Here is a 24501-nt window from a genome sequence, read left to right as displayed (position 1 = left end):
AAACTAGGAGCCAGATCCAATCCCCTCACCCGGGTGGGTTGCAGGGGCAGGGGGGAGGGGGAGCAGGTGACAGGCTCAGCCAACCCAAGGCGCTTCCCCTGGTCTCGCAACCTTGAGAGGAAGGCAGGCTAACAGAGATGCCCGCAGGGCTCATGGGGAGGGCACACTGGCCTGTTTCTGCTAAGAGATTGCTGCTGTGATTCTTGGGGCCTTACTTAGCCTCTGTTTCTTGATCCCAACTATTAATTAAGCCTGATTCTTCAGCTCCCATTTACTCATGAGTTCTCTACTATTCTTTCCCGAAGTCCCTTTTACTTAGCCAGACTAGTTCTCTGAAGCTTTTAACCAGGAATGCCCACTGGTAGAACAGAGAGTCTGTGACCCCTGTGGTTTGGGCGATGGAGAGGAGATTCACTGGGAGGAACAATCCTATTCACTGAACAGGGTTGTGTTTCTAGGCTTGCTTGCTGTCCCAGGATGCTCTTAGGGCTCTAGCTTGGGCACCAGGACCATTACGCCATAAGTTGGTCTTAAATGTGAGCTGCTTTCTATCTAAACCCAGGACAGTTGACACTGGCCAGGACCATCTTCCGGAGAATCAGGCACAGGGAAGAGACGGCCGGCTCCAGGATTCTCCTGTGACAAGACAGTGCCAGTTTCCTGTGGTCCAGGGTTGGCCTGGGAGAGCAGCAGGGGCAGATTGCACTGGTAGGCTGTTAGAAAGCTTCAGCAGTGCACCCCCTCCCGCCACCTAAACTAATCTTTTCCCTTTTGTGTAAATTCCCATTCCTAGTCGGGATGGAACTGTGGAGAAACAGATCTTTGTAATACGAGATCATCCCCAAGAATTATCGTCCTCAATTATTTTGCATAACTGGCTCTCTAGGAATGCCGACCACTAGAGGGGAGGCTGGGAGTTTTGCCTCCAGGCAGGTGGTGCAAACTTCTCAAGCTGGCCAGGAGGTGGTGCTATTTGCATGAGGTCGGTTTACGCTAATAAACGGAGGTTGTAGTCAGTAACCGAACCTCGCTTTGCATCTAAAAAAAATTTTTTTTTTAGTGTTTGAGAGACAGAGAAGGAGACAGAGTGTGAGCAGGGGAGGGGCAGAGGGAGAGAGGGAGACAGAGAATCTGAAGCAGACTCCAGACTCTGAGCTGTCAGCACAGAGCCTGACATGGGGCTCAAACTCTGAAGGGCAAGGTCATGACCCGAGCTAAAGTCGGACCCTCAACCGACTGAGCCACCCAGGCACCCCTGCATCTTTTCACTTGCACTAATTAAAGGGATTAATTAGTGAAAAACAGGTGAAACTCAAATAATCTTGGGAGTGGGCAGAGAACTTTCTAAGAATGACACAAAACTCAGAAGTTATAAAAAGACAAGGTGGACAGCATAAAAATTTCTATGCCATAAAAACAGCAAAAAAAAAAAAAAAACAAAAACAAAAACAGCAAACAGAAAAATAGCAACTTCTGTGACAAACTAATAAAGAACTCTTACAAATAAATTTAATTAAAACATAGGAAGAGAAAGAACAATCTTGCCATTTGCAGCGATATGGATGGATCCAGAGGATTTAATGCTAAGAGAAATAAGTCAGAGATAGACAAATACCATATGGTCTCACTCACATGTGGCATTTAAGAAACAAATGAACAAAGGAAAAAAGAGAGACAAACCAAGAAACAGACTCTTAAGTAGAGAGAACAGATGGTTACCAGAGAGGAGGTGGGTGAAACAGGTTATGGGGATTAAGAGTGCACTTGTTATGGGGAGCCTTGGTTAAGTGCCCGACTCCTGATTTTCACTCAGGTCATGATCTCATGGCTGGTGAGTTCAAGCGAGTTCAAGCCCGGAGTTGGGCTGTGCACTCACAGCATGGAGCCTGTTTGGGATTCTCTCCCGGCCTTCTCTGCCCTTCCCCTCCTCTCTCTCTCTCTCTCAAAATAAATAAGCTTAAAAAAAATTCTTCTAAAAAAGGGTGTGCATTGTCGTGATGAGCGCTGAGTAATGTATGGAATCGTTGAAGCCATATATTGTACACCTGAAACATAGAATATTGTATCTTAACTATTGGATCAAAAGAAAAAGAAAAAAAAAAAACAAACCATGGGAAGATATTCATTCACTGATATCTCTCAGTTCACAGAAAAGGAGATTAAAATTATCCAAATAAACATAAAACATCTTTCAACTACTCATGAAATTTTCATAAAAGTGAAATGAAATATAAATTAAAAATTAAAGCAACAAATGTAGTCATTTGCTTGTGCGCCTCCAGTGACTGGTCTGCATAATAAAAGCATTCACAACTGTCGTATCACAGACCACTGACAGCGTGTTTGTTTCCATCCTCATATTTCCCCCTTGGGTTTCCAGACGGTTTCTCACCTGTTGGCAGGAGGTGTTGGGGCAGTCCTTTCTTCGAGGGCGCCAACTGTGGGAAGGAGAGAGGCGGATCTCCCACTCTCGCCTCCCAGGGCTGAGACCCACGGTGAGCGGCGCTGGCGTCGGTGACTGACACCGAGCCGTGGAACAGGTGTGCTGGGCGTGGCGTCCGCGCCCGGGGAGGTGATGATGGGGCACGCTCCGAGAAGACCAGGTGGACGAAAGAAGGGAGTTCTTCGGTGGCAGAAGAGGCGGGGACTTGCCTCCGGCAGGAACGCCACGTGCGAAAACAAAGGGGTGTGCCGAGGCCAGGTGCGACCGTGGACTTGCAGGTTGAGGGAGGGGGCGCCAGGCTCGGGCAGCCGCGGGGAGGGGGGTGCTTTTCCCGGGCGGACTCCCGCCTGCTCCGGGCACAGCCTTCGGAGGCGCCTAACAACATGCCTTGCCACGCAGTCCCCTCCACACAACTTTCATTTTTTATAGGCAAGTACGCGGAGGCCTTCGGGAAGTGAAATGACCCGCATCAGGTCACAGCTCTGGTCCACCCTGGGGTCCTGAGGGCCGGTCCGCGGATTGGCCTGCCGCACTGCCAGGGCCGTCCACGCTGAGCGGCGCTCCCAGCCCGCGGCCCGGGCCGCCGCTGTGGACTACGACTCCCACAATGCCCTCGGCCCAGCCTCCTCCCTCTGGCCGTCTCAGGAGAACCAGTAGAAGAACAGGATTTCCAGGGGCCGTTCTCGGCGGCCAATAAGCGCGGTGGGGGGCGGGCCTCTCCCGTCCATTGTTCTCGGTGCCCCTCGGGCTCGAGCCGCGGTGGATCCGGAGGGGTCGTGTTGTGCCCGGGGGCGCTTTTGCGTGCGGAGTGGCTGCGGAAGCCCGATCTGGTCTCCCGAGAGGTGAGCCCGGAGAGACGGGCCGGGAGCGGCGCGGGCCGGGGAAGTAGCCCGCAGCAAGGGAATAACGGGCCTGGAGCCAGTGCGGGCAGTCCTGCTGGGGGAGGGGCGTCGGGGGCGCTGTCCGCGACAGTGGGCCGGGGTCCCAGGGTGGGACGCCTGGGGTCCGCTCGGCGAACGCACCCGGACCTTGCTCGCGGGCGGTGAGCTGCCTGCAAGTTCAGTCAGGGGCGCGGGATTGGGACTGGAAGGCACGCTGGACGGCGTCCCGCTCAGCTCCTGGTTTCACGGATGGGGAAACTGAGCTTCCGAGGGGGCGTGTCTTGCCTGGGTCCGAAAGCGAATGAGCTCACCGGGTGCAGTTTTCCCGGGCTCCCAAGCAGGACTTCTGTTATACCTGTGCCTCTTCTAGCCCTTTGGTAAATAACACATTGAGAGCTTCAGTGTTCCCACTAGCTTTCTTCTTCTTCTTTTTTTCCTCCTTCTTCTTCTTCTTCTTCTTCTTCTTCTTCTTCTTCTTCTTCTTCTTCTTCTTCTTCTTTTAGTTTTTTCCTTCCCAGTTTCCCCTTTTTTTTGGGGGGGGGGAGGAGGGTTGTTATCTGCGTCTTTACGATATAGTAATGATTTTTAAAGAATAATTTTCCCTTTTATAGTCTTTGAGTAGTAATTTCACCGCTCCCAACATCTTGTGTAATTAACGTCCCAAGTTTTTGTTTTGTTTTCTTTTTTGCCTTGTGTACGTGTTCATTTTTAAAGGGATTTGGGGTCATACTTTGTCTAGTGTTTCTGTTTTGCTAGGTGTGTTTTTTTTCCATAATTTTCATATTTATGAAGATTATCCCAGATTATTAATGGTTAATAATCTTTGTCAGCATAATTTTTTAAAATATTTGAAACTACAGCAGAATGCACAAATCTGAGATTTCATATGTATGTTTTGTGCAACCATCATCAAATCAATGTGCAGAATGTTTCTAGCACCCCAAAGGCTTTGTTGAGCCCCTTCTCAGTCAGTACCCCTGCCCCAAGGTAACCATTATTAAATCAGCATATTTTTTAAAAAATTGGCATAAAATAAATATATTTTACTGTGTGGCTGTGCCATAATTCACTATTCCTCTGCTGCTGGATTTTTAAAACGTCAGGTTTGTTTTGCAATTAGGAACAATGCCACGGTTTTGTTTCCTTGCAAATATATTTTTCTTTACAAAGATGATTATTTTTAAAGATAAATTCCTGAGGGGCCGAGTCTGCATTGAGGAGAATGAACATTTTAAAACTTCATACTTTTTTTTCTCATTTATAATTTTAATCGAAGCATTGCTGTTTATTTTTTTAAAACTTCATATTTCTATGGTAATAATGCAGTTAAGGTATTGCCTTCCTTCCAGCAAGGCTCACAGTGTCTTCACACCTGATCCATTGCCAATCCTGAAGATGTCCCCGTAAGAAGGATGGTCCCTGAAGTTAAGTGACAAAGTTGTGTGTTAGGTCAAGTCATTCCGCAGCAAGTTTGAACTGATTCAGGGCAGAGTAACTCAGTCCTGGGTTCTTCGGAGGGCTTTGGATTTCTGATACTCCTGCTTTTGGACAGAAAAGTGCTTGTTTTTTTGTGCTTGTGATTCATCTATTGCCGTAGAAAAGTTTTCAGGAATAAGCCATTTTTCCTTTAAGAGAGGCAGGAAACTTCTGTTCATCTGTGGAGGTAAGAATCACTTGGTGGCCTGACCTGGGCTGCTGTGAGTTAGATCCCTGTAGGACAGTCTGCTTATTGATTGTGGTTCCCTTTTCTCATTTCTCAGCCAGACAACTTGTTGAAATTTGAGGACGGAGGTGTCTTCTCAGACGAGCCTGGCTCTAGAAGACTGACGTTCAAGGCTCGAAGCCTGCGGGATTGCCTCGGGAAGGTGGATGATGGCTGCAGAGGGGCCTAGAGTAAGCACTCCCTTGAGCCCCTTGGTCCAGGCGCCTCACGAGGAAGATGAACAGGAGGAGGTCACCACCATGATCCTGGAGGACGACTCTTGGGTGCAGGAAGCTGTACTTCAGGAGGATGGCCCTGAGTCCGAGAGCGCCGGCAAGGGCAGCCCCCACGGGGAGGCTGCTGGAGGGCCTCAGGGTGCGCTTGGCCGCCTTCGGGAGCTCTGTCGGCGCTGGCTGAGGCCAGAGGTGCACACCAAGGAACAGATGCTGACGGTGCTCCCCAGAGAAATCCAGGCCTGGCTGCAAGAGCACCGGCCCGAAAGCGGCGAGGAGGCCGTGGCCCTGGTGGAGGACCTGACGCAGACCCTTCGGGACGGTGGTAAGACGCCGGGCCTCACCGGGAGGGTGGGCACATGCCTCCGACGAGGGGGAGTGTGGTGTTTGTGGCAGAGGAGAACGTGGCGTCCAGGACGGAGCCCGGTGCAGCCCATTCTCCTGCTCTGTCTGCAGGCGGTCAGAACGCTGTCACCCCGTTTAACGCCCTTGTTGTGTACAGTGACAATTCCAGAATTTCACAGGACTACGCTCGGAGCTCTGTCTGTGCAGTAAGCGCAGTTTTTATGTCTGTGCTTATTTGGCGAGGGTGGGAAGCCCGTGGAGGTAGGGGAGGAGGGCGGCTGGAGACCGAGTAAACCACCCCCCTTGGCACCTTCCCTTGGTTGTGCAATAAACGTTCAAATATTTGCAGTGCCAGCAATTAGAAAAACCAGATAATCCTATGTTCAAAGAGTGATTATTTTTATGAAACCAAGATCAGTGACGAGTAAGCCAGCTAATGCCTAGGAACTGTCTGTTGAAGTCATCCCGGGCTCTTGGCAACAGTTAACATACTTGTCTCCCATGTTAGCGATACCTTCTGGGACGTAGACATGCCATTTCACTACTCTGTCTCCGTTCGGGGCTTCGGTTGTGGACTGAGCTCCCTGCTTACCAAATGCCTTCCTTTAGGCTGCTCCAGGACCCGTCGATCATGGCTGCCTTTGCACTGCCTAGAACCGTAGACGTTCAGAGAGAGCAGAGGACGGGAGAGGTCAGGGAGGATGTGGGACTGGAGCAGGAGGTCGTCGGCTGGAGTGGAATTTGGAAAAGGTGCAGGACGGCGGGGAGGGGTTGGCACGAAGCTCGCTGGTTCAGGTGACAGTAAGGGAGGCCCGCTGGTTGGAGTAGAAAGTGTGTTTTTAGGAAGCGGCAGGATGTGGAGCACGGGGGCAGGGTGGGCTTGGACTGGACGTCGCTGGCCTCAGCAGGTTCTTGAACTAGAGCCCAAGCATGGGAGGAAGCGGAGTCTGGCAACAGGAAGTAGGTTTGATTCGAGTAGGGAGACGCTGGTGACAGGACAGCAGCCGGGCCTTGGCTGGGCTGAGGTGGGGACAGCTGGAGAAGGGGAGGAGACCGGACACACCTAAGGTGAACTGAGAGTAACACTGGTTAGCGTTTATGGAGTCTTTTCTGGTCCGGGCCCTGTGCCTAGTATCGACGATGCAAAACTCACCCTTCACCATCTTGGGAGAGAAGTGGGATTGTTATCACCAGAGAAACTGAGTGACTCCCCGAAGATCATGCAGTGAGTACAAGGCCAAATCAGGATTCGAACTCATGGGTCCGAGGACACGGTTCACGTTCTTAAGCATTTCATCACAGATGTGGTGCAAAGTGATAGTTCCCAGCGAGGGGTTGGAAAGAGCGGACGCAGGCGAGGACGAAGACAAAGGGGGCTGACTCAGAGGTGTCTAGTCCGGAGGATTCAGAAGACCGGAAGAGAAGAGAAGGAAAGGAAGGTGGTTTGGGAGCAGAGGTTGTGACAATGCCTAGGGACGTGGGAGGTATGAGTAAAGCTGTCTTTTGGAGACAGGGGCTGAGGTCAAGGGCCCACTGTGAGCCCAGCCCTGCCCTGGGCACCTTACGTGGCCATCTCACTGGCAATCCTGGGGGCGGCTGTCCTGTTGCAGATGAGGAAATGGAAGCTCCACCAGGTCAAGGCCTTACTCAGTGTCGCACACAGCTGCCAAGTGCTGGGGCCGGGATTCGCGCTCTGGTCTGTGTGCTTCCGTGTGTGTTTCGTAGTTTTTTCTTTCGCGTTGTTTTGTTTTTTGAGCAGCAGGCAGAAGCTTATATTAGAGTATAAGACCCGAAAGGAAGAATAGTATGAAAGCTGTCTTTACAGAGACAGGGGCACTTGAAAGTGAATACCCTTGTGTTCGGTAGGTTTTATTTGAAGCGAAGTACCTGAGTTTCTTTGGCCCTGAAAAATAACTTTTAATCTTACTCTTCCTATTTAAGAAAACAAAGCCAAAAATCTGTCATCCTATCCTGAAAACTTAACTTACCTGCCTCTTGACGGATGTGACAAGCTTGTGATGAACTTCAGGCTCTTCAGTCTGAGGCTGTGGAGAGGCCAGAGGGGTTGAGGGCTGGGGAGTGACCCCTGGGTTGTTTAGTTGGGGAAGTCACAAAACAGAGGGTCAGGTCTCGGCAGGTGTCTGAGGTGGTTACAGGCACCCCCTGCTACGACCCTCCCCACCTGGCTTGCTGCAGGGCTTTGTGCCTCTTATCAGCCCCAGAACATCCAAGATGGGTTCTTCAGTCCTCTGTCTTCTGCCCTTTCGATCGGCTTTGTTGGTCTCCATTCATTTCATAAAGTCGTCTGCCCTCCTCGCCCCCCCCCCCCCCGTGATTACTCAGAGGTACACCTGTGATCATCTCCGTCCTTTCTCATTTATTCAGCGTAAGACCACTTGACCTCCGTTCTGTTTGTGCAGCTCGGCACCTTTGGACATGTTTATTCAGCACCGGACATTGCAAGGCCTGGTTAGACAGTGGTTATTTAATGTTTCACTACCAGGCACATCTAGGTACAAACATTTGAAGGTTCTTATAAGTTCAGTTAAGACAGGACTTGTGTGAATAGCTGAGGTGGTAACACTCATCTCTCCTTGTGTTTCCCAAGGACACTTTCGTCCCCATTCACAGCCCCATTCACACTTTCGTCCCCATTCACCAGGCCCTTGGTATTTCTCACCGGCACCCCCGTAGCAGGCATGGCTTCTTCCCCGTCCCTGCCCCTGTTCCAGTCCCACCTGAGTGATGGGGCGCTCTCCTGCTGAAAACTCTCATGAGTTCCCCCGTGTCTCCAAATCCAGCAGGACCTATTTCTTCGGCCCGGGACTGGGGCTTTGTGTGACCTGCCCTGCGGCTGCCCTCGGTCATCACGTCACTGCCCCTGCTCCATTCACACCAGATCTTGCTGTTCCTTGAACGTAGCTGGTGCTTTCTAGCATTCATCTGTGCTCCTGAATTTAGAGTTGGAATGGCTTTGTCCCGTCCCTGTGTGAGAAAACCCCGGGAGTCCTTTGACTGCATACCCTTGGAGATACCCTCCATCCATAAAGCTGTCCTTACTTCTGGTCCCTCTTCCTGTCCCCAGGTCCAGCCACCCAAGAGCGTCCCTGATCATCTCTTCCAGAAACCATTTCCCCCAGGGCGTTTGGAACCTCCTTGTCCTTTAGCTTTTGATTATGTTCCATGTTGTTTTCCAGTTATGTGAAGGGGTGACTTAGTTCTTCTAGGAACCTATAAAATCCCAGAAGGCATGGAACCTCTTACCTTTCCTTTCCCTCCCTCCGTCCTACCCTTCCTTCCTTTCCTTTCCTTCCTTCCTTCTGTCTTTCCCTCCTCCCTTCCTTCTTTCCTTCCTTCCTTCCTTCCTTCCTTCCTTCCTTCCTTCCTTCCTTCCTTCCTTCCTTCCTTCCTTCCCTCCCTCCCTCTTTCCTTTCCTTCCTTCTCCCTCAGCACTGCGCACAGTGCCCCACTCACAATGGGAACTCACGAAGTGTTATTGGTATGAATAAGTAAATCCTTCCTGCCCATCTGCAGGTGTGGAGACGCTCCCCTGCACCGTCCACGAAGGAGGCAGACAGCTTCTTCATTCCAGGCTTTCTGCCTCTCCTTGAGGAAGCCGTGCTAAGCTTTTGTTTTATTTTTATATTTTTAAATGTTTATTTATTTTTGAGAGCGCCGAAGCGGGGTAAGGAACAGAGAGAGGGGGAGACAGAGAATCTGAAGCAGGCTCTGCGCTGGCAGCAGCGAGCCCGACTCAGGGCTCGGACCCACCAACTGTGAGATCACAACCTGAACCGGAGGTGGGACACTCAACCAACTAAGCCCCCCAGGCGCCCCTAGTCACTGTAGAATTGAGGCAGTTCGACCCAGTGCTGTTCTGTAATTGCTCTACCCAGGTTTCATCCAACTTTCTGTAAGAGGTAAGCAGACGCTGTTGGAGCCCACGGTGGCCTTCCCCAGACTCCCCACTACCGTGTTGGTGCTACATCAGAGGAAAGGGGAAATGCTTCTCTCCTGATACATAGATTTTGTCCCACAGAAGCTCCATCACCCAAAAAAGAGACTGCTGATGTGAGAGGGGAGCAAAGGGAAATTATTGGGCTCAAGATGGATAAATTCCTGATAGATCAGTTCTCTGACCATTAGTGCAACGTGTGGTCCCTGGACCAGCAGCATCAGCGTCATCTGGAAATGTGTCAGAAACGAAATTCCTGGGCCCCACCCCGGACCGATGGAACCGGAAACTTTGAGCGTGGGGGGTTTAACAAGCCCCCCGAGCGATCCTGATGCTGTCTCCACTTCGCGGGCCACCATGCTACACCTCTGGTTCTCAAACTTGACCACGCTTGGGAACCACTTGGGGTCCCAGAGCCCACTCCCAGGGATTCTGATTTTCTGATTTAGTTGCCATGAGGTGTGGCCCAGGCAAGGAAGTTTTGAAAGCTCCCGAGTGGTCCTAAGATGCAGCAAAATTTCAGAACCACTGCTTAGAGCCTGGTTACTCAAAGTGTGGTCCGTGGACCAAAGATACTGGAATCAGCTGGCGCTTGTTAGAAAGGTACACTCAGTCTCACCCCAACCCAAGTGAAGCCAAATCTGCATTCGAGAACTCCAGGTGGTTCGTCTGCACTTGGAAGTTTGAGAGGCTCTGCTCCGGCTTAGAGAGCATTGGAGGTTGTCCACTTCAGACCTACTCTTGTCCGACAGCCGAGCCAGAGTCACAGCTGACCTCTCCAGCCATCTTTAGAATCATCTGGCTTTTGAGCACAGGCAACAGGTGACCTATTCTGAGTTTTCTGCCACAGCAAAATGCTCCCTTTATGACAACAGAGCAAATACATTCGTTTTTCTTAAGGAGAAGGTGTCTGTCTTTTTAAAGCCACGATTCTTGGGGTGCCTGGGTGGCTCAGTCGGTTGAGCGGCTGACCTTGGCTCAGATCACAATATCGCAGTTTGTGGGTCTGAGCCCATGTCGGGCTCTGTGCTGACAGCTCGGAGCCTGGAGCCGGCTTCGGATTCTGTGTCTCCCTCCCTTTCTGTCCCTCTCCCACTCAACGCTGTCTCTCTGTCTCCCAAAAATAAACATTAAGAAGTAAAAAAATAAATAAAGCTACGATTCTCAGCCTCAAAACAAAAATCACCTTTAATTCACGTAAATATCTGAAATGTGTACCACACAGAGCTCTTAGATAGAATGTCATACCTGTGGGATGTTCGGCAGTCACTCGTTTAAACTGCTAACAGAGCTCACTGCCGGTTTTATCAGCGGTTAAGCTTTCAAGCGGTCAGAGTGCAGGTGGAACAGAAACAGCGCTCCCAGTCGCTCAGGCGTGAGCAGGTTCCTGCCAGGCTTGCCAGGACAGCGCTCCGATGGGGGAGCTCGACTGGGCCCCAAGCTGTAGCCCAGTCAACGCCTGCGTTTTCGACCAATGGTTCTGACGGTGGTGTTGCAGTCAGGTGGGAGGGGCTTTACCAGAATTGGAAGCCTAACCCATGCTAAAGTGCCAAAGCCTGTGACTAATTTATTTCATTGTTGTAAATGAATTACAGTAAATTCAGGTTTATCTCCCTACTGATAGCTGTTTTCTGCACACTCGCTGTTATGCTTTCTGGTGTGAGAGAGAAAGAGGAGGCGTCTGGCCAGGCAGGGGTCACGCACGGCCCTGTGAACCCCAGCGGGGATGTGCTGTGCACGTGAGTCTAGAGCCTGTGTCCTGGGTGGGAAAATCCAGGAACCATTGCTTTCGCCTGAGCGTGGCCTGCAGCTTTTGTTCAGTAACCCAGAAGGGAAGAAAAAGGTCATATGGCAATTCGAGAACTGTTTAGTGAATGGTATTTGGACGGTGGTCTCGCCATTTTGAAAAAACTAACATTGGATCCTTATTTCATAACTTACACAGAAATAGATACTGCCTCACAAGTGACAAAAATAAAGTCCAGATGGATTCTAGCTCTCTACTCTAAAAGACCTGGAATGACACGTAGGAGAATCTTTTTATAATCTTGTGGTGGAGAAGGCCTCCTTAAGCAAGACAGCAATCCTCAAAGATGGATTGGACACAGGAAAACAGAAAAGTCCTTTGTGTAAAAAAGGTACTATGCACAAAGTTAAAAAACAGCGCACCAACTGGAAATATTTGCAGCAAAGTCTGCGGTGTAGCAGATAAGCGCCCAAGATCCTTGATCTGTGAGAGGTTCTGTAATCATAAGAAAAGTCAACCCAGAACAGTGAAAGGTAATTAAAAGATATGCATGGTCGGGGGTGTGCATGGGTGACTCAGTCGGTTGAGCGTCTAACTCTTGATTTCGGCTCAGGTCATGGTCTCGTGGGTCATGGGATCGAGGCTCCCACACACACCCCCAGTGGAGCGATCAGCTTGGAGCTTGCGTGGGACTCTCTCTCCTTCTTTCTGCCCCTCCCAGCTCATGCATGTGAGCTCTTTCTCTCTCTCTCTCAAAATTAATAAATAAAAGATATGAGCGGGCAATTTAGAAATGAAAAGTAAATTGTAACTTTATGAAACCAGATGTTCAACCTTAGGAATGGTCAGGGAAATACTCATTACAACAAGATACTATTCTTTTGCCTACTGGACCATCTGAAACTTAATAGCATGTTTCTGAGAATTCTCTGCCTTTCTGAGCATTTATTTAATCTTTTTTTTTTTTAATTTTTTTTTTCAACGTTTATTTATTTTTGGGACAGAGAGAGACAGAGCATGAACGGGGGAGGGGCAGAGAGAGAGGGAGACACAGAATCGGAAACTGGCTCCCCAGAGCCTGACGTGGGGCTCGAACTCCCGGACCGCGAGATCGTGACCTGGCTGAAGTCGGACGCCTAACCGACTGCGCCACCCAGGCGCCCCTTATTTAATCTTTTAAAATTAACTTCAGAATTAGGAGGTAATGTCACCTATTTTAAATTTGATAGAGGTGAGCCATATATTCTTTTTTTTTAGTGTGATAAAATTTACAGAATATAAAATTTGCCATTTTAACCATAAAAAAATTTTTTTTAACGTTCATTTATTTTTGAGAGACTGAGACAGAACGCGAGCGGGGGAGGGGCAGAGAGAGAGAGAGAGAGAGACACACACACAAATCTGAAACAGGCTTCCAGGCTCTGAGCTGTCAGCACAGAGCCTGACATAGGGCTCGACCCCACGACCATGAGATCATGGCCTGAGTTAATGTCGGACGCCCAACCGACTGAGCCACCCAGGTGGCCCGCCGTTTTAATCGCTTTTATGTGTACAGGTCAGTGACATTAGATATATTCATATTTTGGTACAGTTGTCACCACCATCATTCATCTTCAGAACTTCTTCCTTTTCTCGAGCTGAAACTGTGTGCATTGAACAGTAACACCCCATTCCTTCTTCCCCCGCGGCCCCTGGCAACCATTGTCCTTTCTGTCCCTATGATAAACTTCCTCCAGGAACCTCATATAGAGGAATCACACAACATTTATCTTTTTGTGTCTGGCTTATTGCATTTAGCACAATGTCCTCAGGGTTCATCCGTGTAGAAGCATGGGTCAGAGTTTTATTCCTTTGCAAGGTCGAATAATATTTCATTCGCTCATTTGTTGATAGATGTGTGGGTTGTTTTCAACATTTGGTTGTTACGAGTAATGCATGAACATGGATGTAAGAGTACCTATTTGTGTCCCTGCTTTCAGTTCTTTTGGGTAAAGATCCAGATGTAGAATTATTAGATCATGTGGTGATCCTAATGTTTAATTTTGGGGGGGAACCGCCACACTGTGTTCCACAGTGGCTGCACGATTTTACATTCCCACCAGCAGCGCACAGGGAGAGAACCATAAATTTGAAGTCTGTCTTGGGGATGCATTTTTCAAAAAGTTTGTTATTTATTTATTTTTGAGAGAGAGAAAGAGCAGGTGTGCACAAGCAAGGGAGGGACAGAGAGAGACACACACTCTCAGAATCCGAATCAGGCCCCAGGTTCCGAGCTGTCAGCGCAGAGCCCCACGCGGGGCTAGAACTTGTGAACTGTGAGATCATGATCTGAGCCGAAGTCAGAGGCTTAACTGACTGAGCCACCCAGGCGCCCCTCAGGGGTGCATTTTTGACAATCTTTTTATACTTTCTAAAACCTGAAGTTAGTCACAGACAAATATATATGGCGCTGTTAGTAAGTGGGTAATTAAGCGCTATATCCAACAGGAACAAGCTTGCTAATTGTGTTTACAGTGAAGCATATGAATAAGTCAACCGGGGCGATACTGTACAGATAACTGTTAAGGTCAGTTAGAGGAGGGGCACATGGCTGGCTTAGCTGCTGAAGCATGCAACCCTTAATATCAGGGTCATGAGTTTGAGCCCCACATTGTGCGTAAAGTTTACTTAAGAAAAAGTCATTCAGGGGCTCCTGGGTGGCTCAGTCGGTTAAGCGTCCGACTTCGGCTCGGGTCATGATCTCGCGGATCGTGAGTTCGAGCCTCGCGTTGGGCTCTGTGCTGACAGCTCAGAGCCTGGAGCCTGTTTCAGATTCTGTGTCTCTCCATCTCTCGGCCCCTCCCCTGCTCATGCTCTGTGTCTCTCTGTCTCTCAATCATAAATAAATGTTAAAATTTTTTTTTTTTTTTTTTTTTTTTACAAAAAGAAAAAGTCATTCAGAGGAGCACCTAGGTGGCTCAGTCGGTTCCGACTTGGACTCAGGTCATGATCTCACGGTTGGTGAGTTTGAGCTCCATGTCGGGCTCTCTGCTGTCAGCACAGAGCCAGCTTCAGATCCTCTGTCTCCCTCTCTCTCTGCATCCCTTCCCCCCCCCCAATAAATAAATATCAAAAAAGAAAAAGTCAGTTAGACCAATGTTCCCATCTTGGCCAGATATCAGCTTCTCAGGGGGGCCCTCTGGTCGCTGGCTTTCACATTACCCTATTTTATTGCTTTCACAGTACTTCACACTGTCTGAAAATAGCATAATCTGAATAAAGAGTGTATGTGAGGCTCATCAGTTCTTAAACTGCACAGGACAGTCCAAAACCTTCGTTTTAAAGTCTCCACGTAGATAAGGTAACTTCTTCGCTACTTCAGTAGTTTTAGGGGAGAGAAGTTATTTAGAAAATGTGACCCTGTCTTCCTTATTTCCTTAACACCTGACTCATCTCTGGAGTTTTCTGTCCTGGAGATCTGGGCCTTCCTACCACATCCTCCTTCCTTCCTGCCAGCCTCCCTCTTTCAGTCACATCCGCAGAATATGCTCCTTTTGGCATCTTGTAATAGAAGATACGACGTCGACTCGTGAAGTTCCTTTGGAAAGAAAATTCCCAGCCCGGACCGGCTCTTCCCGCCCCACGCATCACGTGTTGGTGAAGACACTCCCCGTGCATCTGACCTAGCCGTTTCTGAATCTTCCTGCTCTTCATTGGCCACCAATGAAAAAAGGAGGGAGCTGCCTGAGCTCAAATGCACTCTACTTTGTACTTTTTTTTTTTTTTTTTTTTTTGAGTAGGCTGCATGTCCAGCGTGTGGAACCCAGCGTGGAACCCAGCGCGGGGCTTGAACTCACGACCCTGAGATCCAGACCTGAGCTGAGGTCAAGAGTTGGGCGCTTAACTGACGGAGCCACCCGGGCACCCCTACTTTGTACTCTTTTGACTTCACCCGTGCCCGTCTTTCTTGAGGAGATGCTCGGAAGGGGCCAGGATCCTTCATCCTTCCCACCTCGGTGATTGTGTTTCCCGTGGAGGCCCTTGTGAAGGCAGATCACTGGAAGGGCCACTCTTCTGTCCTTCAGAATGGCTCCTGTGCCTCTCTGCTATCAGAGAGCAGCTTTTAAAGAACTCCCATCCCTCCTCTGGCCTTTCCTGGAATATCAGTCTTGCCTCTTTGTCTAGTAAAGGGGGGTAGGACTGGTTCTTAAGCTGCAGACGGCAGGAGGGGGTGTAATGAGGTGATAGAAGATAATCACATAAAGTTAAGCATCACTTTTAAAAGCTTTCCTAGGGGCGCCTGGGTGGCTCAGTCGGTTAAGCGTCCGACTTCAGCTCAGGTCACGATCTCGCAGTCCGCGAGTTCGAGCCCCGCGTCGGGCTCTGGGCTGATGGCTCGGAGCCTGCTTCCGATTCTATTTCCCTCTCTCTCTCTGCCCCTCCCCCGTTCATGCTGTGTCTCTCTCTGTCTCAAAAATAAATAAACGTTAAAAAAATTTTTTTAAAGCTTTCCTATTATAAGGGAATTCTCTCATATTTTCATCTAATTGTTTGACACTGTTTTTGTTTTGTTTACATTTAAATCTTCGATCTAGTTGGGATTTTTCCTGGTATGGGATCCAACTCAGATTTTTGTATGTGGCCTAATCAGTCGTCCAGCCTCATTTACTCAATGTCGTGTCTCTTCTCCACGGATTTGAGAGGCTGCCTTTATCATACGTTAAAGTCCCAGAGTCATTATACGGATTCTTGTTTCCCTTCCACTCGTCTGTCTTTTCATGTGACACCTGCATCAAATTCTGAATTCACATGTCCTTGAGTCTATTTCTAGAGTTACTGTGTTGCTTTGTTGGTCTTATTGTCAATTTGTATTTTCATTCTTGAGATTTGGTAATAGGTTTTAACATCTGGCAAAGATAGTCCCTCTCCTCCCCACCCCTGATTTTAGTCAGTAATCTTAAGATTTTTTCAAGTTTTTTTTTGTTTTTTTTTTAGTAATCTCTACATCCAACATGGTGCTCAAACTCACAACCCCGACATCAAGAGTCGCACGCTCCACTGACCGAGCCAGCCAGGCGCTCCTTAATGTTTATTTATTAAAAAAATTTTTTTTAATGTTTACTTATTTTTGAGAGAGACAGAGGGCGAGTAGGGGAGGGGCAGAGAGAGAGGGAGACACAGAATCCAAAGCAGGTTCCAGGATCTAGGCTCTGAGCTGTCAGCACAAGGCCTGACTTACGAACTGCGAGATCATGACGTGAGCCGAAGTCAGACACTTAACCTACCGAGCCACCCAGGCGCCCGTTTTTGTACTGATAAAGACACACTTCGAGTGCACAGTTTGCCAGTTTTTCGTGATGCGCTTTGAATTCCTGGGTATCCAGATGAGGCAATCAGTGAACACGTCCCGTCTCCCACCCACCTTCTCTCAGCCCCGATTTTGGCTAGAGTATCACTTCTGCACCGCTCTGTAAACTTGACGTTCTCTCTTCTCATCGTAATCGCCCCAGTAGTGTGAGACTTGCTATCAGGCGTTCGTCCCCAGCCCTTTTGCTCCAGGGTTGCCTTCATCTCTTGGTTGACCGAAGCTCACCTCCCGGTAGTTTCTTCAAGAAGGGCTCCTAGGACCCACATTCTGTGACTTTGTGCGGATTCAGCGCTGTTTGCCTGCAGGCCTGATCCTTGGGGGTTTTGTTGAACACGAGATCCCCGGCCCACCTTTGCTTTCCTGGGCTGCCTCGCGGCTCTCGCCGCCTGAGGCGCTGAATGTCCCCGTGGAGAAGTCTCAGCCCAGCTGGTTCTCCTCCCCCATGTGAGTGATTGGGGCCTTGTTGTCCCCTGTCTCGTCGCTAACCACTCTGGGCTGGTTTTCCTGACACAGCGCACCTTTCAAGGGTCCTTGTAGCTTCACAGGTTACACTTTTAGTGTTTGTTCTGTTCCTTGGTTTAGTTCTCTTTCCTCGCTAACTCCAGTTCTGTGCGTGTGGCCTCTCCTTTTGTCCGTTTCCGCCCATCTCTTTAATCCCCTCGTCCTCTCTGTCCCCTTCTTTTCACTGCTTTCCTCATTTGGGTCCCCTTCCCCCTTTCTGAGCTTTCCCGTCTGCCTCTTTTCCTTTGTGTCCTCATCTTGTCCTCTCGTCTCCGGACTTCCCCTGCCTCCCGGAGCCCTGCCGCCACCGCTCCGGCTCTTTCTCGCTCCAGCTCTTCCTCGACCGTTCACTTCGCAGCCGGCCTTCCTACGGGCAGTTGCTTTGCTTAGTGTTGTTTTAACGCGTGACCTATGTCGCTTTCTCAGGAATAATTCCCATGATTAATGTGAGGGTCAGAGGCTCTCTCCTTCTCCGCTTCGCAGAAACAGACGCTCCCTGCATATGTGGCTCATGTGGGTGAATCTGGTTGCCGCCTGACCCCCCGAAGCCAGCCCTGCTTGCCCAGGTCCCACATGCACTGTTGCTCTTGAGGGTGAGTCCCTTACCTTCAGGAAGTGACTTTCTGAGCTTATTGAGATCAGTTGCCCTTAGTCCCCCCCCCACTCCCCCCGCACCCACTTTCCATGTTTATTCTCTTCACTTCCTGCCTCCTCGGCCTCTGCCCAGTCTCTGCTGTTTTTGGAAGCCCTTGCATGTATTTTGGTGTCTGCAGATTAATCTGCTCCCTAATCTCACTGCAAATGGAGTTTGGGTTCTGTTCATCTTCCCTGTTGCTTCTGAGCTCGCTGCGGAACACACCGACCAGTTCCTGTGATTTTAAGGCAGCCGAAAAGCTTATTAGCTAGCGTCCTTGTTCAGAAGAGAGCAACTAGTAAAGTCATTTTAAAAACATGTCTTGGGTAGTGTTGGCTTGCCGAAAATAAACCGGGGCAGGGCGTCTGCCTGGAGGACCTTGTAGAAGAGTGGTGATGGCAGACCTCTGTGCTAGAACCTTGGGAAACCGTTGCAGGAAGCCGAGGACGCGCAGAAGTCCTGGTCCTGGCCGCGTAGGAACATGCACCGGGCCCCTCACGCCTGCACCGGTCCCTGGAGACCTGGGGCCAGAGGGCAGGTGTAGGGGCCCACACGCTACCAGCAGAGTGTGTGTTAGTGAGCATGAAATGTACTCTTATGTCTACCTGTGAGTTTAAATACAGTCTCAGCCAGTATTGACTGATGGCATGGCTGGAACCCGGGTTCTCCCTGAGGGATGCGTGGCAGATTTGATCATGTGCACATACGGAAATTTACCTTACCTTGCAGAAACTCATAATCATGGAATCAAGCGTCTAACTTTATTTTTTTTATTTATTTATTTTTTTAAATGCTTTTTCTTTTCTTTTTTTTTAATTTTTTTTTTTCAACGTTTATTTATTTTTGGGACAGAGAGAGATAGAGCATGAACGGGGGAGGGGCAGAGAGAGAGGGAGACACAGAATCGGAAACAGGCTCCAGGCTCCGAGCCATCAGCCCAGAGCCTGACGCGGGGCTCGAACTCCCGGACCGCGAGATCGTGACCTGGCTGAAGTCGGATGCTCAACCGACTGCGCCACCCAGGCGCCCCAAGCGTCTAACTTTAAATAAACAATTTCTGGGGCGCCTGGGTGGCGCAGTCGGTTAAGCGGCCGACTTCGGCCCAGGTCACGATCTCGCGGTCCGTGAGTTCGAGCCCTGCGTCAGGCTCTGTGCTGACGGCTCAGAGCCTGGAGCCTGTTTCAGATTCTGTGTCTCCCTCTCTCTGACCCTCCCCCGTTCATGCTCTGTCTCTCTCTGTCTCAAAAATAAATCTTAAAAAAAAAAATTAAATAAACGATTTCTTAGCTTCAGTCATGGGAATGTCACTAGGACTTTGTATAATTATTTTACTAATTGTCTTCCCTGCTCTGGATGGATCTGCTCTTTTCTGGAGGTCTTAAGTTAGGTGTTAGGGATAATCAGCCTTTCATCCTTATCAATAAATCATTGGTTTACTTCTGTACCCTACAGAATTCCAAAAAAGAATTAAAGACAGCTTACGGAAACTGCACAAGGGTGCTCGCTTCAGTAGCACATATACTAAAATTGGAACGTTACGGAGATTAGCCAAAAAGAAAGAAAGAGAGAGAAAGAAAGGGGAGGGAGGGAAGGAAGGAAGGAAGGAAGGGAGAAAGAAAAGAAGAAAGAACAGAAAAAAGAAAGAAAAAAGAAAGGGGCACAAGGAAATTATAGCTAAAAAGAAAATAATGGGAGGGGAAAATGAGATGAAAGAACACAGATTGGGGGCGGGACAAACATCCAGTATTCTTTCTCTGAGCTTTTGGCTCCAAGCTTCCAAGCAGGCAAGGCAGAGAGGGGGAGCCATCACCAGAGGTGTGAGGCAAACACAAATGTGTTGATCAGAGAGTGGTTCTTTCGGGAATTTCGGTTACAGGGAAATTTCCTTCTCGCTCATCAAGAGGACATTGTGTGGTATAAACAATGTTGCCAACAACTTCCTGGCAGTGGTAACGTTCCCGATAGCCATTAATTTCTGATGACACTTCTCAGACTGCTGGTGACTATCGGCCAGAGTCATTAAATCAACACACGGTTCAGTTCTGCGAGGATCAGAACAGTGCGATCCAGGCTAACGGCTCTCCACTGCTCTGGTTTGATCCTGGGATAGACTTCAGAGTCTCTCCGTTAAGGAAGGGAATGCATGTCTTTTCCGGGATCCTCCCGAATGACTTCTTTCACCCAAATGTTTGATAAGTACTGGGTGGTAGTTTGACAAGTTTCTGGAAGGTAGATACTTTGTATTACCGATGGGAGGTCCATTCTACTGCAGAGAAATTTTAGGGCTCTTTTAACTGCCCACTTGCTTCCAGTCATCTATATAGACACCTGGAAGTCCTTTTCGCAGAGGCCCTGTTATCTCGTCTGTCTTACTTAAAATCTAGTTCGATTATTAACACCATAGTGTGATGCATGAGATTATTATATAATCTTTTTTTTTAAAGCTTTTTAATTTATTTTTGAGAGAGAGAAAGAGCCAGCATGAGTGGGGAAAGGGCAGAGAGAGAGGGTGAGAGAATATCCTGACGCGGGGCTCGAACTCATGAAACCATGAGATCACGACCTGAGCTGAAACCAAGAGCTGGATGCTTAACTAAGCCACCCAGGCACCCCTGAAAAGAGACTGAGTTTTAGGGAAATTTCTCCGGCACCAATGAAAAACGTATTCATTCATTCACCAAATTTAATTGAGCACCTGTTAGGCATATGGCACCTTGGTGAGTTTTGGGGGTCATTGTGTTCCCTGTTGTTTTCCCTTGATTAGGATTTTCACATCCCCACCTGACTTCATTTCCCAGTGAAGAAACTGATATAGATATGGGACCCGAATCTTTAAGTCTTAGAAATTCTGGGTGATTACCACATGGGTATGAGGTCTGACAACCAGATAATCAGAAGGAAAGGAAATCAGCCTGTTTTTTTTCTTTTCTTTTTAACATTTTTTTTTATTTTTGTGAGACAGAGAGAGAGCGCAAGCAGGGCAGAAAGAGAAGGAGACACAGAATCTGAAGCGGGCTCCAGGCTCCGAGCCGTCAGCACAGAGCCCAACGAGGGGCTCGAACTCACGAACCATGAGATCATGACCTGAGCTGAAGTCGGACGCCTAACTGACTGAGCTACCCAGGCGCCCCAGAAACCCACGTGGTTTTTAAAAGTTTTGAGTATTCCTTGGCCTCTTCATTTTCATTAGTTTAAATTTTAGGGGAGCCTGGCTGGCTCAGTCAGTAGAGCGTGTGATTCCTGATCTCAGGGTTGTGAGTTGGAGCTCCGCATTGGGCATGGAACCTACTTTATTTATTTTTATTTTTTTAGTGTTTATTTTTGTGACAGAGAGAGAGAGAGAGAGAGCGCGCATGCGTGAGCAGGGGAGGGGCAGAGAGAGAGGGAGACGCAGAATCTGAAGCAGGCTTCAGGCTCCGAGCTGTCAGCACAGACCCCCCACGTGGGGCTCGAACTCAGGGACTGGGAGACCGTGACCGGAGCCCAAGTTGGACACTTAACTGACTGAGCCACCCAGGTGCCCCAAGCATGGAGCCTGCTTTGAAAACAAAGTTTAGTTCGTAAAAGATTTCACTCTGCTTTCCTTTCCTTTCCTCATCATTACAAGAGGTTGAGTACAGATTGGAGAAACGTGTTTTTCTTCCCTGTTTCAGATTTTGAGATCCAGAGCGAGGATGGGGAGAACTCCAATCAAGATGTGTTCGAGGACGCGGAATCAGGGCAGATGCTGCCGGAGAGGCCCGACGGGGCGGGCACTCAGCCGCCTGGCTGGGAAAGCGACTTGGAGAGAGACCGTGGCCCCGGGGGGCGCCGGGGAGGGGCCCCGGCCGGGGGCCGCAGGGAGGTGGCGGCCCAGGGCCGGGAGGTGGGACGGCTCATCGGCCTTCAGGGCACCTACCTGGGGGAGAAGCCCTACGAGTGTCCGCAGTGTGGGAAGACCTTCAGCCGGAAGTCCCACCTGATCACGCACGAGCGGACCCACACGGGGGAGAAGTACTACAAGTGCGGCGAGTGCGGGAAGAGCTTCAGCGACGGCTCCAACTTCAGCAGACACCAGACCACGCACACGGGGGAGAAGCCTTACAAATGCAGGGACTGCGGGAGGAGCTTCAGCCGGAGCGCCAACCTCATAACCCACCAGAGGATCCACACGGGGGAGAAGCCCTTCCAGTGCGCCGAGTGCGGCAAGAGCTTCAGCAGGAGCCCCAACCTCATCGCCCACCAGCGGACCCACACCGGGGAGAAGCCCTACTCGTGCCCCGAGTGCGGGAAGAGCTTCGGCAACCGCTCGAGCCTTAACACGCACCAGGGCATCCACACCGGCGAGAAGCCGTACGCGTGCAAGGAGTGCGGGGAGAGCTTCAGCTACAACTCCAACCTGATCCGGCACCAGCGGATCCACACGGGCGAGAAGCCCTACCGGTGCCCCGACTGCGGGCAGAGGTTCAGCCAGAGCTCGGCGCTCATCACGCACCGCAGGACGCACACCGGCGAGAAGCCCTACCGGTGCGGCGAGTGCGGCAAGAGCTTCAGCCGCAGCTCCAACCTGGCCACGCACCGCAGGACGCACCTGCCGGAGAAGCCCTACAAGTGCGGCGAGTGCGGCAAGAGCTTCAGCCAGAGCTCCAGCCTCATCGCGCACCAGGGCACGCACACGGGCGAGAAGCCCTACGAGTGCCTGACGTGCGGGGAGAGCTTCAGCTGGAGCTCCAACCTCGTCAAGCACCAGCGCATCCACACGGGCGAGAAGCCGCACCGCTGCGGCGACTGCGGCAAGAGCTTCGGCCAGCGCTCCCAGCTGGCGGCGCACCGGCGGACGCACACGGGCGAGAGGCCCTACCGGTGCGTCCTGTGCGGCAAGAGCTTCAGCCGCGGCTCCGTCCTCGTCATGCACCAGCGAGCCCACCTGGGCGACAAGCCGTACCGCTGCCCCGAGTGCGGGAAGGGCTTCAGCTGGAACTCGGTGCTCATCGTCCACCAGCGCACCCACACCGGGGAGAAGCCCTACAAGTGCCCCGACTGCGGCAAGGGCTTCAGCAACAGCTCCAACTTCATCACCCATCAGAGGACTCACGTGAAGGACAAGCTGGGCTGAGGCGGCGGAAGGGCCCCGGGACACCGAGGTCCCTCCGGGAGAGCCATGCTCCCTAAGCGGTCTCTGGGGACTTTTGCGGGGACCTCGCCCTCCCCCGTCCCCATCTCTAACACACCTCGGTGGTCGCAGGCGAACCCCCAGAACGGGGCACGGGGACGGAGGGTCGGGTCTTCTCACCGCTTCGTTTCCAGGCGCGACTGGCGTCCTGCGTCCCGGTGCTCTGTGCCTCGGTCCCCTCTCTGGTGGGACGGGACGGGGTGGGGTGGGGTGGGTGTTTCGCATGTGGAACGGAAGACCGCGTGCCCCCAGCCCAGGCTGAGTCCTCGGAAATACGGTCCACAGGCGCTGGTGGTTTCGCCCCCGCCTCCCTGGGTTGAGGTGCCTTGACCCCGAACTGCTGGCACGCCAGGGCGCCCCGTCCCAACGCACTCTTCCTGGCGTGCGTCCTGGGCTCTGATTGCAGGTCAGGGTGGATGGGCTTGTCCAGCTCTGGGTCCTCCACGTGAAGGCAAAGGCCGTTTCTGTTTGTAGAAAGCGTCAGGAACACCTAAACGCCAGGCTGTACGCCCTGGAACCAGCGTCCTGGTAGGCTTTCCGTTGGTTAAGAGCTGAACAGGGCCTGCCAGGAAGGGTATAAACGGGGATGTACACATTTGCCTGTGTCTCTGCTTACTGTCCCGTGGGAAGTCGGCTGCTGGGGGAGTGCACTGGTTTTTGTGGAGTTTTGGTTTTTGAGTGGGAAGTGAAGTTGGGGACCCCCACTGCCTACCCCTGGCCGATGGTGGTTTCTGTCTCATCGAGGGTGGAACAGCCCTGCACTCTTCAGGGGGGCCTGTGTCTTCACTCACCCCCACAGATAAACAGCCCCCAGATCATCTCTATGCACTGGCCATTCCCGTTCTTCTATTTTTTATGTTCTATATGCAGAGATAGAATTCTGTCTGGTAGCTTTTGTATACTTTCATATTTTTAAGGAAGTGTTGATTTTGAGGACACACAGTCTGTCCCCCGGAGGGATGTGAGCTTGAATCAGGGGCTGTTCTAACAGGTGTCATCCTTGGTCTGGGGATGCTACCAGCGCTTTGTGGTTGGGTCCTCGAGCCTTGAAACTGTAGAGACCAGGGGATGGTAGCAGGTCAAGGGGGTTGTTATAAGGAAGAGGAGAGCAGATAAAGTGTTTCTGGGAAATATGAAACCACCTCCTCCAGCGCATGGAGCCTGTGCTCACAACGGGCCTTGGTTCTTAGAGAACGGATGCTCAACATTGCCTAATAAAATAGTCTCATTCTTTTCCTGTGTCTGCCTTCTGATGTGGACCGGACTATTAGCAAACCCACACACCTCACTTCCCACCCACTCACCTCCTGCCCTAGGCCAAAAGTGGCCCAAGACCTTCAGGGAGTCAAAGTCAGTGGCTTCAAAGAACACACCTTTGGGTGAACCAAGATCTGTGTGCTTGACCGGTGCACACACCTGTCCACCGTCCTTTGCCGACTCTGCATCCAGTCTGTCAACCAAGATGGAGTGGCAGGTTTGGCTAAGGAGGCCGTTGGGAATCATCTCTATCCAGAATCAACTAGATTAGACACAAGGAGGACGTTTCTAAACTAGGCAGTGA

General features: G+C 50.5%; 1 protein-coding gene across 3 annotated transcripts; it reads left to right on the top strand.

Annotated features, from left to right (window-relative positions):
* Window positions 1–3146: 3146 nt before the first annotated feature.
* ZSCAN2 (zinc finger and SCAN domain containing 2) lies at window positions 3147–24173 on the top strand. Of its 3 annotated transcripts, none has more exons than XM_006932238.4 (3): window positions 3147–3285; window positions 5085–5584; window positions 21442–24173. In XM_006932238.4, the coding sequence occupies exons 2-3, from the start codon at window positions 5194–5196 to the stop codon at window positions 22881–22883; spliced, it is 1833 nt and encodes a 610-aa protein (XP_006932300.3). In that variant the 5' UTR covers window positions 3147–3285; window positions 5085–5193; the 3' UTR covers window positions 22884–24173. The 3 variants fall into 3 exon arrangements, with proteins under 3 accessions (XP_006932300.3, XP_044914694.1, XP_044914693.1); XM_045058759.1 differs by lacking the exon at window positions 21442–24173 and adding an exon at window positions 5716–5948; XM_045058758.1 differs by having other exon boundaries at window positions 3152–3285; window positions 5089–5584.
* Window positions 24174–24501: the final 328 nt, after the last annotated feature.

This window comes from Felis catus, chromosome B3 (genome assembly GCF_018350175.1).
Source record: "Felis catus isolate Fca126 chromosome B3, F.catus_Fca126_mat1.0, whole genome shotgun sequence".
Classification (NCBI taxonomy): Eukaryota; Metazoa; Chordata; class Mammalia; order Carnivora; family Felidae; genus Felis; species Felis catus.
The sequence above is the reverse complement of the archived record's forward strand: the minus strand, read 5'-3'. Positions and strand labels throughout refer to the sequence as shown.

Excerpts from the sequence above, each read along its gene's own strand:
- ZSCAN2 (XM_006932238.4), top strand. The coding sequence starts at position 5,194 with ATGATGGCTGCAGAGGGGCCTAGAGTAAGCACTCCCTTGAGCCCCTTG. Across the intron at positions 5,585-21,441 it reads GCAGACCCTTCGGGACGGTG|ATTTTGAGATCCAGAGCGAG; the intron begins GTAAGACGCCGG and ends TCCCTGTTTCAG.